Source organism: Sinocyclocheilus grahami, unplaced genomic scaffold (assembly GCF_001515645.1).
Source record: "Sinocyclocheilus grahami isolate Dianchi unplaced genomic scaffold, SAMN03320097.WGS_v1.1 scaffold748.1, whole genome shotgun sequence".
Classification (NCBI taxonomy): Eukaryota; Metazoa; Chordata; class Actinopteri; order Cypriniformes; family Cyprinidae; genus Sinocyclocheilus; species Sinocyclocheilus grahami.
This window is the reverse complement of record NW_015505927.1, coordinates 169016-185765: the sequence shown is the minus strand read 5'-3', so window position 1 is coordinate 185765 and position 16750 is coordinate 169016. Positions and strand designations below refer to the sequence as shown.

The window sequence follows — 16750 nt, the reverse complement described above, 5'->3', positions numbered from 1 at the left end:
GTCTAGCTTTTAGCTTTTCGCTTCTAGTCATGCTTTTTAGTTATATGCTTTTTAGCCATGCGGCTTTTAGCTTTTCACTCCTAGTCATGCTTCTTTAGTTTTGAGCGTGGTCTGGCTTACACGCCAGCTCCTCCAAAACCATGAGGAGAAACGCCACCTGGTCTCGTCAAACTTTACATCTATTTCTATTTCTTTAGTTTGTTTTATTTTCCGTTGAGAGTTTCGTGTTCTGAGTTAAGCCTAACGCCGCATGAGTGCTGTCTACCCTTCAACTTCAGACCACAGCTCCGCGTCGCCAGCCAATGCCCAATCACTGGCTTCCCAAGACTGAACCTCCAGCCAATCAGAAAAGCGGGAAACCCCTTTCGGCAAGCAGACAAGAAAGGGAACCCCGCAACACAGAAAGCAAGTACCTCCAGATTTCTAAACTGAACTGGTGCAGTTAATCTAAATTTTAACCTCATTGAGGAACTCAGTGTGAGGGTTAATTAAGTGATTGATGGTTGTTCAGATCTATGCAATGGCACATATTGCTGTAAACTTGGGATTTCACATTTTCATTCTCTTAAACTAATTATTTCCTCACTTTCTCTCTTTCTGCAACTTGTGTGTGAATGCGTGTGTTAGATTAGTTTATATGTCTTAGATTTATCCAATAAAGCCTTATTTATATTGAAAAGAGAAGTATCTTGTGTTTTGTGCTCACAAGTTAATGTCTTAAACTGCCGATCTTGTTACATATGCTAATTAATAGTGTTTTCACTATATTTTGGATATAGATATCCATTGCAGAATTGCTGTCATACGGCTGGTTCACTGACTCGCTGGCCGTCTCAGTGATCAGCCGTAAACAGTGATTCTGTCCTAATTCCCTTGCATATTAATGGTGGAGTTCCCTTTAAAATCTTAAATGATTCCCTTTGAGCTAAATTATTGACCTGTTTCCCTTACACAGGTTTAGGACAACATTGAGACTTATGTCAAACCAGTATACTGTATCTACTGTGCACTTGTATAAAAGACCATGCATGCTATAAGAAATACAGGAATATAGCTGGAAATATTAGCAATAGTGTGTCTCAAATCACAGCATTTCCTCCCTGCGCTACAGTAAATCCACATATTTTTGTGTCTCTATAAAAAAGCAACAGCGTGTGTATATGCAGAATGAGTTACTTTAAAACTGACCTCACATATTACAGTTCAAAAGTCTGGCATCAGTAAGATATTTTTTTTTATACTTTTATTCAGCAAGGATGCATTAAATTTTATATTCAAAAAAGAATCATTTTTCCACAACTGTTTTCAACATTGAATTCAACAACAATAAGAAATGTTTGTTGAGCACCAAATCAGTGTATCAGAATGATTTATGAAGGATCATGCAACACTGAAGACACTTTTATTTAAAAAAATTAAATAAATAAAAAACAATTACTTAAAAATGTAATATTTCACAATATGGCAGTTTTACTGTTTTTTTGATCATATAAATGCAGTTTTTATGAGTATGAGATTTCTTTCAAAACATTTTTTTTTTAATTACAGACGCAGTAGTAGGGCTGCACGATAAATCGAAATGGAATCGAGATCCGACAGAAGCTGCGATTGTTATGCGTATCTTTCAGTGAAGCACGGTTCTGTGATCAGCAGTAAATCTCCATCCAAAGGCCAGGGGGCGCTCTCGCGCTGAAACTCCAAATACGCCTCGCAGAAGAAACCCAGAAAATGCCTATCGCTGCAGCTGAATAAACAGAAGATTCAACTGCTTTCATTGATTCAACATGACTAATAAACACACGACTACGGCAATATATAGTTTATCTGAGTTCTTATCATTATCATTTTCATTAAAATAAAGTATATTTATAATGCAATGCCTTTATCGCTGCTTAAACACTATGAAATATGTTGCGTGCCTTATTCTGTGTAAGAAGCCACATCATCTCACAGAAGGATTTATTTAAAACACTCGACTGACGTTATGAAGTGAGTTTGGAATAAATATATGTTATTAAATGGTATTTTCACATGCTTTCAGATGGAGCAGCATTTACTTCACAGAGCCGTAGTTCACTGAGAAGCTATGCAAACAGCTGTCATTATCGCGAACGATTTCTTCGATTTCATAATCGCACAATAAAATCTATTTTTTTTGCGTAACTTGTCAGTGAACTACGGCTATGTGTAGTAAATTCAGCTCCATCTGAAAGCACGTGATGATGATTTCCTGCTGATTACAGAACCGGCTTTTTTAACAAAATGCGCATGACAATCGCATTCGATTAATCGTGCAGCCCTACGCAGTAGTGTAAATAAAATATAGATTTTTTCATTAATTACAAAATATGAATCCACCACAAACCTAAATTTATATGTAATAAACCATTATACAGTGTCCTAAACAGGTACAAGCCAACAAGTTTCCAGTGACATGTAAACTGTCTGTCTACACTGAAAGCGAAAATGCTGCTGAGTGATATGACAACATCACTAAGCGCGTTTCCATTACCCTTCAAATTGCGCAAATTGAAATTGCGAATTGAAAATACGCCTAATGGAAACACATCAATTTCGCAAAAACGCCCATATATCGCAAATAAGTTTTTACGCTCGCATGAGGTGGTTTTTCAGGCAATGCGAAAAAGGATTAATTCGCAAAACTGCAATGGAAACGGCTTTTTCACATTTACAGGTCACATGGCGTATGTAAAACGCCATATTATCATTCTTCAATGTACTATAACCTCCAAGAAACACTTCATACGTGGCCGCGCTCCAGTATAAGGGGCTTTCCCTACTATTAATACTTAGACAATTTACATTGCACACGTCTGCGGTGCAGTGTGGCTCTGATACGGTCACTGAAGCTGATTGCAGCAACTCAATGCTTGTGTTTATGTTTTTATATAGTTTATGGTTTATTCCAGCCGCGCCACGCACGTTTCTGAAGCGGCTCTCTTTGCTGCTTCTGTAAAGATACACGCATAAGCCTCCTTTGAATAAATATAGCCAAAATCCGTCAAAATCCCACCAAAATCCGTTGCCATGACTTATCGCGAGAGGCAAAAGGTTACGTTTCAGCCGCATAACATTGGTTAATGGAAACGTCATCATTTCGCAATACTTTTTTATCGACATTCAGAAAATAATCGCCAAAGTTTTGCGCAAATCTGTAATGGAAACGCGCCTACTGCCAATCAGAACATTTCTGATGCTTAATATACAGTCCAGAGGAGCAGATTTTAAACCAATGAAATTCCACTGTGGGCGGGCTACCCAACTCTACAGAAATAGAAACCAAGATGTCTCCATGATCACTTGTCATGGTTAGTTAGGAAAATGTCAGGCCTGGTTCACACTGACAGCGCTAGAGGTTGCCAAGTTTCCAAGCCGCTCAACTTGGATCTCCAATGGTCACCATCACTCATGTGGCTGAAAATCAGACTCATTAAAAATGAATGTCTCTGCAAAACGCTGTCAGTCTGAATGGTCTTTCAGATTTGTCACAATAAAACATTGTTATTTCACACTATATTTACAAAACCTCTCAATACTAGCTTAGCTATGTCATTGCCAGTGCAATATTAAATTTTGTACTTGGTATAACCGGGATTCAACCATATTTTGTTGAGCTAAGTGGTGAATGTGCTTTCTGTGGAAGTTCTGAGCCAAACTTCAGCTATGCAATGGTCACAGCAGGTGGAGAACAGCTGTGTGGAGCGCACTGACGTCCATATGCTGGGAGCTGGGAGAGATCTACACTCGCTGAAGAGTGACACCATCAACCTCCTGATCAGAAGTCTACAATTGTAAAGGAAAGCTATCGTATTATGTATTAAATCTGCCATTAAATGTCAATGAAAAAAATTCTTCAAACATATGCTAATGCAGTCTCCAGGTGATTTTCAAGATCTTAGTGAACGAAAAGCTGCAAATAGTTTCAGTGAACAATATACCGGCATATTTGAGAAGATTCCAGTGTTGGATCAAGGTAGGGCTGTGAGGGGCCTGGATGACTGGGGTTTTATAGTAAAGCAGAGGCAAGCCTTTAGGAAGGACCTCAACGGACCAGTCAACCTCACTCGATTCTGTCCTCGTCTTTCCTGAACAGCTTTTGAAAGGGAGTAAGGGGTTCGGGGGCAGCCTCGGGGGGCTTTTCCAACACAGTGCGCTCGAGTGAACCTCCCCAACATCACAGCTGGGACATCATTAACTCAGAGCGGAGCAGGTCAAGGGCTTTGGGTGAATTAAAAACAAGAAGGAGAGACAAAGAAAAAGATGATAAGGGCTCCATGTTCCATGTTACATACACTAGCATTCAAAAGTTTGGGGTCATCAAGATTCCAGTAAGAAACAGTTTCCACAAAAGTGTTTTGAACTGTAATAATAGTAAGAAATGTTTCTTGCAGCAAATCAGCATACAATGATTTCTGAAGGATCGTGTGACACTCAAGACTGGAATAATGGCTGCTAAAAATGCAGCTTTGCCATTATAGGAGTAAAATACATTTTAAAATTATTCAAATAGAAATAGTTGATTTAAATTGTAAAAATATTTCACAATATTACTGCTTTTATTGAAGTAATATTGTGAAAATATATGTATTTTTGATCAAATAAATGCAGCCTTGGGGCATGAGCATAAGAGACTTCTTTCAAAAATATCTTATCCACCCCAAACTTTTGAATGGAAGTGTGCTTCACAGCAACTTTAAAGGGGTCCTATTATGCTTTTTCACTTGTTCAACTTTAGTTAGTCTGTAATGTCGCTGTTAGAGCATAAAAAAGATCTGCAAAGTTACAAAGCTCAAAGTCCACTTCAAAAGGAGATATTTCATTTAACAGAAATCACTTTTCAAAAACTACAACGAATGACTCTTTTGGACTCCAATGCATATTTTCCGGGATTTGTGATATCACAAATATCGACGAATGGGACGAGACCTGGTTGAGCTGCACTAGAGAAGGCAACGAGTGTTATCACTATGTCGTAGACACGCTAGCTTTCCCAAGGCAGACGAACTTAGAGTGGTTACAATCATCCGGGTTTAAATCATGCTCAAATTGATTTGATTTTGACGCAATATTTACACTGAAGCTCGCAGGCGGCTATGGTAAGGGGCATGACATTTCCCGACCAGGCGCCGAGTGGTGCCAATCACAGCACACACTGGCCCAGCTAACCAATCACAGCACATTTTGTATTTCAGAAGGCGGGCCTTCATTTGATACAGGAACTATTCGAGCCGTTCATGCCAGACTGGGGAGAGAGGTGTTGTAATAATGTACAATATGTGAAAAATAATGTGTTTTACAAACAACCTAGTATGAGAGCCTGTTCTATTACACCCCCAAAACAAAATCAAGACTTTGTAAAAGAGCATAATTGGAACCCTTTAAATGATAGATCTGGAAATTCGGAAAAATTGCAGTTTAAATGCAGCCTAAATGGACCTGTATCTGCCTCTTATGTGATTAATCAAAAATCAAAAGCACTGATGAGAAAAACAGAAAATCAATCAATGCTTTTTGCAAAATAACTTTTATTACAGTCAGGAACTGTTGTAAACCTTCTTGTAAAACCTAATGAAATAAAAAAAATACTGCATTCATTTATTATATTTAATAATCATGCAGTGAATATTATTAATATTTCAATAAATTAACTGAGAAATATCTGAACACTACATGTCATTAGAAAATGTGTTAATATTTATTAACTTTCAGCACAAACAGATCTGGGTTATTTCAGTTTAGTGACTTTTTTTAACATCTCAAATCCATTGCGAAGACAAGGCTCCTTCAAAAATGCCATGAGGACCTGATAAGAAGTAACATGAACTGATAGAAGTAGTGATGGACTACAAAACTGATAAAATAGCTAAGCTGTTTGGGAAATGAAAATACCATGCAATACATGCCCACTTTAATGCACTGATATTAAAATGCTCATTGAAGTAACAAAAATGAATACTTAACTTTACAATTAAATATTTTACAACCTCAATCTCAGTAAGATACTGATGCAATGGTACAGTGACACTGAGTGGGTTGGAGAACATGCAATGCATTCCATTGCATAATAGCACTATTCACTGAGACCCCCGATTCTTTACTAACATTTCTGACCCAAATACCACAAACTGACAACTGTCTTTCCTCTCAACTTGACCACACCACCATCATTAGACTAGCAATATCTGATGAAATATTGTCTTGCTGCTATATAAGGATTCAAAATAAGGACATTGCAAAAGACCAATGAGCTCCTTACCACCATGTCAAACTTAAACTAAATATTTCTGTCCTAAACTACCCAAAAACAAACTGTGGGTCTCTAATATATCTGATTGGCCTGATTTAGTAGGTCGATGGGGTTTACCACACATCTTTCACACCCTTATTGGGAAAACTTTCTTTGTGGTTTTAAGAAACCTGACCCACCTAGAATCAGCTGCAGAAAATATTTAAAAGGGTGCTAACACAACCAAACCTGCAAGAAAAATAATAGAAGAGATGGCTGATAAATCAAGACCAGGATTTTTCTCTCATCTTTCATCTAAAATTGAAGTGAAGTGCCATGGTTCAGGTCTGAAGCGATAAAACAGAGCCTACGGGAGACAATAAATAAGGACTTTTAGCAAACAAAAAGGCTTGACACCAAAGTCATGGTGAGAGATATTGGCCCGAACATCAGAACTGTTGGAAAAAGGGCAAATGTGAAGCCCTGAATATAACTGGTTATATTGAAAAAAGAAAAATATGGCCTCTACATAACTCTCGTTGTTCCACAACCGATTTTCTTTATAAACTAAGGGACAATTTGGTATTGAAAAAAAAAATTCAAGCAGATATGCACATTTAAAACTGAGTAGCTACGAAATGCTGTATATATTATATAAGACAAACATTGATGAACTGAAACATTGACCATCCTTCTGAAAGCAATGATCAGTGAGCACAGGGGAAATTCCACATATAATTACTAAAGGAAAAAAAAAATCATACGGCATGTGATTTTTTTTGGGCAAATGTGAAGCCCTGAATATAACTGGTTATATTGAAAAAAGAAAAATATGGCCTCTACATAACTCTCGTTGTTCCACAACCGATTTTCTTTATAAACTAAGGGACAATTTGGTATTGAAAAAAAAAATTCAAGCAGATAGGCACATTTAAAACTGAGTAGCTACGAAATGCTGTATATATTATATGATAAGACAAACATTGATGAACTGAAACATTGACCATCCTTCTGAAAGCAATGATCAGTGAGCACAGGGGAAATTGCACATATAATTACTAAAGGGAAAAAAAATCATACGGCATGCGATTTTTTTAAAATTATTATTAGTATTACTCCCATATGACGTATGACTAAATTTTGGCCTTTGAACAAATATTTCTGCATCTTAAAGCTGAAGTGTGTAATGTTTTTCATGTTAAAACAATCTCCTATACCAGCTTACAATATGAAATGCCAAATATGTCTTTAATAGGTTGATTCCCCCCAAAGGTGTAAACACTGTATAGCTCTGTATTGCCATTTAAAACATTGTTCCAATCAATGGAACAACATTGTTCCAACCAAAGGTTGTCTTCACAATTCTGATGGGTGACCCTTGTGCAAGAATTACAAACAAAAATGCCTGGGTGTTTTTTTTTTTTTTGTAACTCTGTATGCTGTAATCAGACACTGTGAATAAATGACACTGAGACTTTCGAAGTGTGTAATGTTTTTCATGTTAAAACAATCTCCTATACCAGCTTACAATATGAAATGCCAAATATGTCTTTAATAGGTTGATTCCCCCCAAAGGTGTAAACACTGTATAGCTCTGTATTGCCATTTAAAACATTGTTCCAATCAATGGAACAACATTGTTCCAACCAAAGGTTGTCTTCACAATTCTGATGGGTGACCCTTGTGCAAGAATTACAAACAAAAATGCCTGGGTGTTTTTTTTTTTTTGTAACTCTGTATGCTGTAATCAGACACTGTGAAAGACCAGACTTTTCAAGTGGCAGTTTTCTAGTGAATGTTTTTGTTCAAATCAAGCCAGACAATGGACCTGATGATTTGTATGAACCTCTTGTCTTAATGCTCACGAAAAAAGAAAAACAACAGCTTACAAACATTAAACTGCTCATTCCAATTAATATTCAGTTAAGGAGGACGTAAAGAAGTCTTCGAGGCTGTAATAAGAAACAAGGAGATGAGAAAGGATGGAAAATAAGAAAAGCTTTAAACACAGATGCTTAAAGAAACAAAAAAAATGACAATAAAAAAGATTAAGGAAAAGGGAGAAAGAAACAAGGAAGTGAAAGTTACACAAAAGGGGAATTGTAAATAAATTTGGATTTTCATACGATAGCAATAAATGACACTGAGACTTTGAGCAAAAAGCAAGCAAACGTACCATGAAACAACACTAAAGTGTCTTCAGAAGCCAAACGATAACTTTGTGTGAGAAAGAAACCAAATTTTGCTCTCCCTGATGCATTCTTGAGAAGAGTAGATCTTTTCAATGAATTGGTTGATTCAGTTCACAAAACCAGTCGGAGTGATTAGTTCATGAATCAGCTGACTCAATGAAGCAGACTCTAGTGAACAGCTTACTGGCGGAGAAGATTCAAGATTATCAGTCAATGACTTGAACTTCAGTTTGATCATCACACAAAGTTATCGTATGCAAGTCAGGTTTTAAAATTTTGGCCCAAGTTGGAAGTCTGCTGCAATTGCAATTTTCCAAGTAGGAAGTTGGAAATTCCAAATTGAATGGAATGCAGCCTGTGATATATTTCTGTCCTAAACTACCCAAAAACAAACTGTGGGTCTCTAATATATCTGATTGGCCTGATTTAGTAGGTCGATGGGGTTTACCACACATCTTTCACACCCTTATTGGGAAAACTTTCTTTGTGGTTTTAAGAAACCTGACCCACCTAGAATCAGCTGCAGAAAATATTTAAAAGGGTGCTAACACAACCAAACCTGCAAGAAAAATAATAGAAGAGATGGCTGATAAATCAAGACCAGGATTTTTCTCTCATCTTTCATCTAAAATTGAAGTGAAGTGCCATGGTTCAGGTCTGAAGCGATAAAACAGAGCCTACGGGAGACAATAAATAAGGACTTTTAGCAAACAAAAAGGCTTGACACCAAAGTCATGGTGAGAGATATTGGCCCGAACATCAGAACTGTTGGAAAAAGGGCAAATGTGAAGCCCTGAATATAACTGGTTATATTGAAAAAAGAAAAATATGGCCTCTACATAACTCTCGTTGTTCCACAACCGATTTTCTTTATAAACTAAGGGACAATTTGGTATTGAAAAAAAAAATTCAAGCAGATATGCACATTTAAAACTGAGTAGCAACGAAATGCTGTATATATTATATAAGACAAACATTGATGAACTGAAACATTGACCATCCTTCTGAAAGCAATGATCAGTGAGCACAGGGGAAATTGCACATATAATTACTAAAGGGAAAAAAAATCATACGGCATGCGATTTTTTTAAAATTATTATTAGTATTACTCCCATATGACGTATGACTAAATTTTGGCCTTTGAACAAATATTTCTGCATCTTAAAGCTGAAGTGTGTAATGTTTTTCATGTTAAAACAATCTCCTATACCAGCTTACAATATGAAATGCCAAATATGTCTTTAATAGGTTGATTCCCCCCAAAGGTGTAAACACTGTATAGCTCTGTATTGCCATTTAAAACATTGTTCCAATCAATGGAACAACATTGTTCCAACCAAAGGTTGTCTTCACAATTCTGATGGGTGACCCTTGTGCAAGAATTACAAACAAAAATGCCTGGGTGTTTTTTTTTTTTTTGTAACTCTGTATGCTGTAATCAGACACTGTGAATAAATGACACTGAGACTTTCTGAGCAAAAAGCAAGCAAACGTACCATGAAACAACACTAAAGTGTCTTCAGAAGCCAAACGATAACTTTGTGTGAGAAAGAAACCAAATTTTGCTCTCCCTGATGCATTCTTGAGAAGAGTAGATCTTTTCAATGAATTGGTTGATTCAGTTCACAAAACCAGTCGGAGTGATTAGTTCATGAATCAGCTGACTCAATGAAGCAGACTCTAGTGAACAGCTTACTGGCGGAGAAGATTCAAGATTATCAGTCAATGACTTGAACTTCAGTTTGATCATCACACAAAGTTATCATATGCAAGTCAGGTTTTAAAATTTTGGCCCAAGTTGGAAGTCTGCTGCAATTGCAATTTTCCAAGTAGGAAGTTGGAAATTCCAAATTGAATGGAATGCAGCCTGTGATATTACTGGGTATTTTATAGAGTTCTTTCAGTACCATTTCAAATTTGTCTTAAATAGCGCATTATTCCACCTGAGGGTCAGATGAGTCAGATGTCAGATGACTGAGAATTTCAGGAAGATTCAGTGAGGCCATCTGCAACTGAAAATAATAACCCTTCTCTCTCATCATTTTAGTATAAAATCTCATCTCATAGTCTCAGCCTCAGACGTCACGCCCACGGACCGTTGGCTGAACAATGTCTGATGCATACGGCACACAAAATTGGAAACAATTTGGGAGTTTTGAAGTCGTCATCGGATTGGTTCAATTATCCAGGATTTCCGGGAGACGTGCGTGTCGCGTTCTTTAAAGTTCCGCCTGGAAATAATATGCCGTGACGCCAAACCCCCTCATGTTAGAAGAAAGCCGTCATGTTTGCAGCTGTGATAATGAGCGCTTATCAGGATCAACTAAACGCTGGATTTTTAAAAGTATGTGAAATATTTAAAGTTTGCGGCATGGAATCTTTAAAATACGTCCAAGAGTTTTTTCAAACGGTCTGTTATTGTGGAGACATTTCCACACTCCTAAACATGACGTGGCACAAATCGAAACGTGATTGGTTGCTTTATCTGTCAGTCATATGGCCTCTTGGGCGGTTCTTGCCATTCAAAGCGGCCAAGGTTCCCAGACCTTCTGCCGTCAGGCTGAAGGTCTGGCTATGCGAGACTAAGGCAACCATTACTATCAGTATTGCTCATTCTTGGTGATTTGAACTTGACCCTCAGGTATTAAACACAAGCAATTAACTCATCTTGCAGTTTGTGCTACAAGCATTAATAATACCTCAAATCAAGCAGCTCGATGAGGAGACGTCTTCAGAGGTCTAACGACTATCACATATGAGCTCTTTTGAAATGGGCCAGTAAAAAACACCTATCATCAACACAGAACACCCTAGCAAGCGCATCCATAACACTTCAGAAAATGTAAAAATGTAGCTTCAAAGTTTTTATTCAAAATGTTGTCGCATTTCTTGTACATCACAATAACTTTAAATCACAAAAACGGCAACTAAATATCTACAGCTGCCTTTAAATAAATGTCTGGGCACACACAGCTCTTTATGGTGTGAACCAAACAGATGCAATGTGAAAAACAGCTGTTAGCAATTAATCCCCACAGGAAATAAGTGAATCATATGGACAGATGACCTTTGACCCATCTAACACACAAATACATATCCACTCAGCCATAACTTGACGATTGGTCCTTTCTGGACCTGACGTCTACTTAGTCGCTGTCCTCACTGACAGGCCCAGAAGGGATCTGCATCTACAAAACCCCACAAAGAAAGCTGTGTTTTATTATATTGGACCATATTTAAATTTATTCCACAGATTCTCTCAAAATCAGCACAGAAGATGCACAAAAACCGTCTGCAGATTCCATCTGATCCATCTCATTGGGGAATCTAGGTCTAAATACTAAGCGGAAATATTTTCACTTGGGTCAGTGTCAAAAAAGAAATGAAAGCATACAAAACAAACAAACTTATAACATATTTTATCTTCTAGAATGTTTTTATATAATTTTTTAAAAACTTAAAATACATACAATAAATAAAATAAATCTGTATTTTAAGTAAGTTTAAGTAAACAAATAACGGATTTTACACTCTGTGGAATGTTTCGCACATTTCTGAAACATACTCAAATAAATGTATACAATAAATAATAATATATATTTACATTTTTAGGTTTTCAATGTGATTAGATTTTTTTTTTTTGTCATACTGATCAAATTTAATAATCTCTATTATTTAGTAATTCATTGCGACTAATAGGAAACAAGAAATGGATCCAAACTGATCTTTCTCTCCTAATCATTTGGAACATTTAGTGTCTGCTAAACTGCTGCAACGATTAAACACAGCGAGTCTCTATAGAGAGCACATCAACCGTCTGGCGTTCATAATGAATGTTAGCAATTAGATATGAAGCACAACAGTCTCTCAGCTTTGCACAGAGCTCATATGCACAATCTCCCAGGCCAAACTTAAAACCCCAGAGGAAAGAGGTCTCATCAGTTTCCTGTTCTGCTGAAAAGCTATTAGGATTCAAATCGCAGTGTCAGCGGGAACAGAGCATTTAGATTCACAAACTGGGGGAATATGGGTTATGAAGGAGGACCCTCAGGCCACGTGAAAACGCGCCGCCCCGGTGTTGATTCCGAGACGACTGAGGACCCAGCGTGAGCGCCTGATCTCACACTACAGCATCTGGTCTCGCTCTGCCTCCATTTACACCATCTGCCTTAATAGAAACAGACAGCTACAGAAATGAGCAATCTGCCCCTCCATCCTCTCTCACATTCCCCCTCACTCCATCTCTAATCAACATGATGGTCAGCGGAAAAACCCCATCACGCTCACAAAGACAGGTGCAGCACAAAGCAACTTACAGTCTAGGAAATAGGTGTTTTAGCAACTCAATCTGGTTCAAAATTAGATGCAGTTCTGCTGTGAACTGTGGTTTTGGACATGACAGTGATTTTCAACCTTCAATGACTACAAAGAAACAATTCACTTAATATGTGCCAGCTATTAGACCTTTCAAAACCCAGCAGATAAATATTACTGAGATTTAGCAATGATGAACCAGAAAGCAGACATGCACTTTTCAGAAAGAGGCTCTTATACAGGACAATAACATGACTTCTTTTTGGGGTCGCAAAACAATGGGTACAATGCATCAATCTGAAAATGTATTGCAGTTCATCATGCATATTGCACAAGGGTACTCTAATCAAGGATGTCTGAAAATGTTGTTAGATTGCAGTCTTTCTAAGCCATTTTAAGGGAATTGAAGTCTCTCACAGCTCACACAGAAAACAGGAGTGGAAATACAGAGAATAAAGCTAATCTGAACTATCAACACAATATGACAACTAAAGCAAGTGTGAAGCAGGGTTATTACAGTTAACTAAAACCATTTAAAATTGCTACCTGAAATAAAATAAACATTAACCGAAATAAAATATTAAAATACTTGCTCCTTCAGTCTAACTTTATGTACTAAAATAGAAATTGAAACTGAAATAAAAATGAATCAAACAAACACAAATAATAATAAAAATGACAAAAATACAACACAATTTGAAAGCAGAAAAATATTAAATTTAAAATTAATCCAAAATATTAATAAAAAACTACCATAGCACCTCAGTGATACTAAAATAACACCCATGTTCTGCTTTCAGAGACATAACATAATCACAAGCAATTCCAATATTACTCACTTGATTTCCTTTTAAATGATTGTATATGTTCATCTGACCTAAACAAAACTAAGATGACAGCTTATTGAAGCTCGCAGCTTATTGTTGAATCGCAAAGTAGACTGTTGTCCAATATATAGCAGCATTCGTGTTTGGACTTCATTTGAAAATAAATAAAGAATAATAAATAATCCAAGTATACTAACTAGAGTGCGTCTTTACACATGTGATGAAAAATGTACGCCAAAAACATAATGAAAACTCTCTCATTGAGGACTTCTGACACATTTGATCGACTTACTATATTTTTGAACTACGACCTGGAGTCCCAAACAGAGACTAAGAGTGACAGAGCAGTACATGAAGCCAGTCTCGCCCGTGTTTGAATCATGAACCGCGGTGTGACAGCAAAAACAGGAGCTCTGACCTGCTGGTAGTTCTCATCTTGCGGTTTAAACGTCTGATCCAACGGCTGAAACCTTAGATTCACGTGAGGAAACTCATGAAGCCAGAAAGTCCACCAAGGAGCGATATAATCCACCCGTGCAGACGACATCCTTCAGCAGTCGAGGAGACGAATAAATCACTTTCCCGGAGAGAGAGAGAGAGAGAGACGGTCGGACAATTTGGGTGGTTCTTTCCCGGTTACTCTCCGCTGTCTTGTCTCCTCAAACAAAAGCCATGGATTTAGACATTAGAAAGACTGAGTACTCGAACAAAAGTGCTGAAAGGGACATAAGAAGACCTCTGAATACTTCCACCAAACCGCAGCCCGTGGGAATTCACGGGAAATGTTTAATTATTGCATTAAATCCAGGTCTCGTGCCGCAGCCATTCCTGCGCGTGCTGTGCGCTCTGAGGAACTCGGGCGCGAGCTTGAACGAGCGCACGGATGGGACTCGGGCTCGCGCCTGAATAGAAGAATGAGGATGGACGGAGGAGCAGTTTCAGTTTGGTTGTTTGTTTTTTTTGTAATGGTGGCCTAATTCTGTTGATAACGAGATTCAGCAGAGATTTAAAATAATTTGCATTAATGCTTTTGGAGATTAGCTTTAAACTATCTATTTGAATAAAATCATTTTACAATGATATGCCGAGTTTAGGCATTTATTTGAAAATATCTAAGGCAATGCTGCTATCTATTGGGCAAGTCGAGTAAATGCAGACACTGGTAGAAGATCAAGACGCGCATAAAGAACGTTTCACATCAACGGTGCCTTCATGATTCTATGGAAGCCCATTTCCGCGACTGAATAAAACAATAAATAAAAGGTAATTGCGACTTTTTCCTCACACAATTCGGACTTTTTTCCACAGAATTGTGAGATATAAAGTCAGAGTTATAAAGTCAGAATTGCGAATTATAGTCAGAATTGCGAGATATAAAGTCAGAGTTATAAAGTCAGAATTGCGAGATATAAAGTCAGATTTTTCAAGTATTATATGTGATATAGAAAGTAAGAATTTCAAACTTAAAGGTATCGTATAAAGTCAGAATTGCGAGTTATAAAGTCAGAATTGCAAGATATAAAGTCAGAATTGAGAGTTATAAAGTCAGAATTGCAAGATATAAAGTCAGAATTCGGTCTTTTTTTCACAGAATTGCAAGCTATAAAGTCAGTTATAAAGTCAGAGTTATAAAGTCAGAATTGCGAGATATAAAGTCAGAATTCTCACTTTTTTTCACAGAATTGCGAGCTATAAAGTCAGAATTGCGAGATATAGTCAGAATTGCGAGCTATAAAGTCAGAATTGTGAGATATAAACTCGCAATAGTTTATCATAAACTCCAATTTTGAGGGGGGGGGGGGACTGATATGTTCTCAGAATTGCGAGTTTATATCATGCAGTTCTGAGGAAAAAAATTTAGAATTGTGAGATAAAAAGTCGCAATTACCTCTTTTATTTTTTATTCAGTGGCGGAAACGGGCTTCCATATGATTCAGTCCCTCATGATTCATGAACACATTAAAATACTGCAATAAAAAGCTGACGCAAACTTTTACAAACAAATCAACAAAACTAGACTCCTCACTATGAAAATTAATGCTCCATTGATTTTCAGTGAGGTTATTCTTCAATCTTCTCTAAGCTTTTTGTATTCTTTTTTCGTTTTATTATACATTTAACAAGCAAAAAGAGGTCTCTAACACTAGCTTGCTCTATTCTGTTTTCTTTTTATATAATAAAAAAAAACTTGCTACGTGTACTGCGTTAAGCTAGCCGAGACTTGTTATAGCACTTGCACATCATTGCTCTTTTGCTGACTTTGCTTCCATCCATTGTCCTCATTTGTACATCACTTGGATAAAAGCATCTGCTAAATGACTAAACGTAAATGTTATTTTAGATGTGAATGTTTTTAAGATAATGTTCTCATGTTGGTTTTGTTAGGTTTATAAGATCTTATAGAATCATGAAGATCTTAAAATGTCAATCATGTTGTCATGGTTTTGCACAGTAAACTTTTTCTCCTAAATTTGTTGAACTATCAGCATTAAATTCTTAACTACCACCTTGTAGTTTCATGACCTTGAACAGAATGCCATTAATTGGCAAATTCATTTAGTTTGAGATTACATAAAGCAATTTCTAAACATTGTTTGAAAAGGTTTAAATTCACCAATTGAAAATGTCATCCATTTGCATGCAATGACCCACCAATGAAAAACTAACCTGATAAAAGGCTACATTTCAAAGGTAGACATACTGAATACTCCATTAGAGGCAAAAGATGTATTCGCTTTATTACATCTACGTTTCATAAATGTTTAGAGTGGCTTTATATATCACGGCCTTTCTAAAGTTAAACTGCAGTAACTCTGCATGAAGTGTAAGTTTACGAGGGTATTGTTTGATATGGTGCAAACCAATGCTTTGACACACTTCATTAAAGGTCTTAAATGAACAAACATTTTGACCAAAAAGCCAACTTTGAGGTCAAGCAAAATTTCCCTAAAAGGAACAAAGTACACAACCATTCAAAAAGTTAGGGTCAGTGCGATTTTATAACGTTTGTGGAAGAAGTCTTATTCTCACCGAGGCAGCATTTATTAAAAAAATATATATATATCGTAAAACATTACAATTTAAAATAAACATTATATTTTAACATTTAAAAATGTAACATTCAAACTTTCAGCAGCCATTACCCTAGTCTTCAGTTCTCTAGAACCACT

The 16750-nt window shown here is 36.8% G+C and overlaps 1 protein-coding gene across 3 annotated transcripts in view; it reads right to left on the bottom strand.

Moving 5' to 3' along the window:
• Positions 1-14504, bottom strand: part of LOC107560957 (protein tweety homolog 2-like) — a 71317-nt gene extending 56813 nt beyond the window's left edge. For all 3 annotated transcript variants that reach the window (XM_016245265.1, XM_016245264.1, XM_016245266.1), the window contains exon 1: positions 13999-14504. In XM_016245265.1, the coding sequence (XP_016100751.1) occupies positions 13999-14127 (129 nt within the window). In that variant the 5' untranslated portion in view covers positions 14128-14504. The remainder of the gene's footprint in view (positions 1-13998) is intronic.
• Between the last annotated feature and the right edge of the window lie 2246 nt (positions 14505-16750).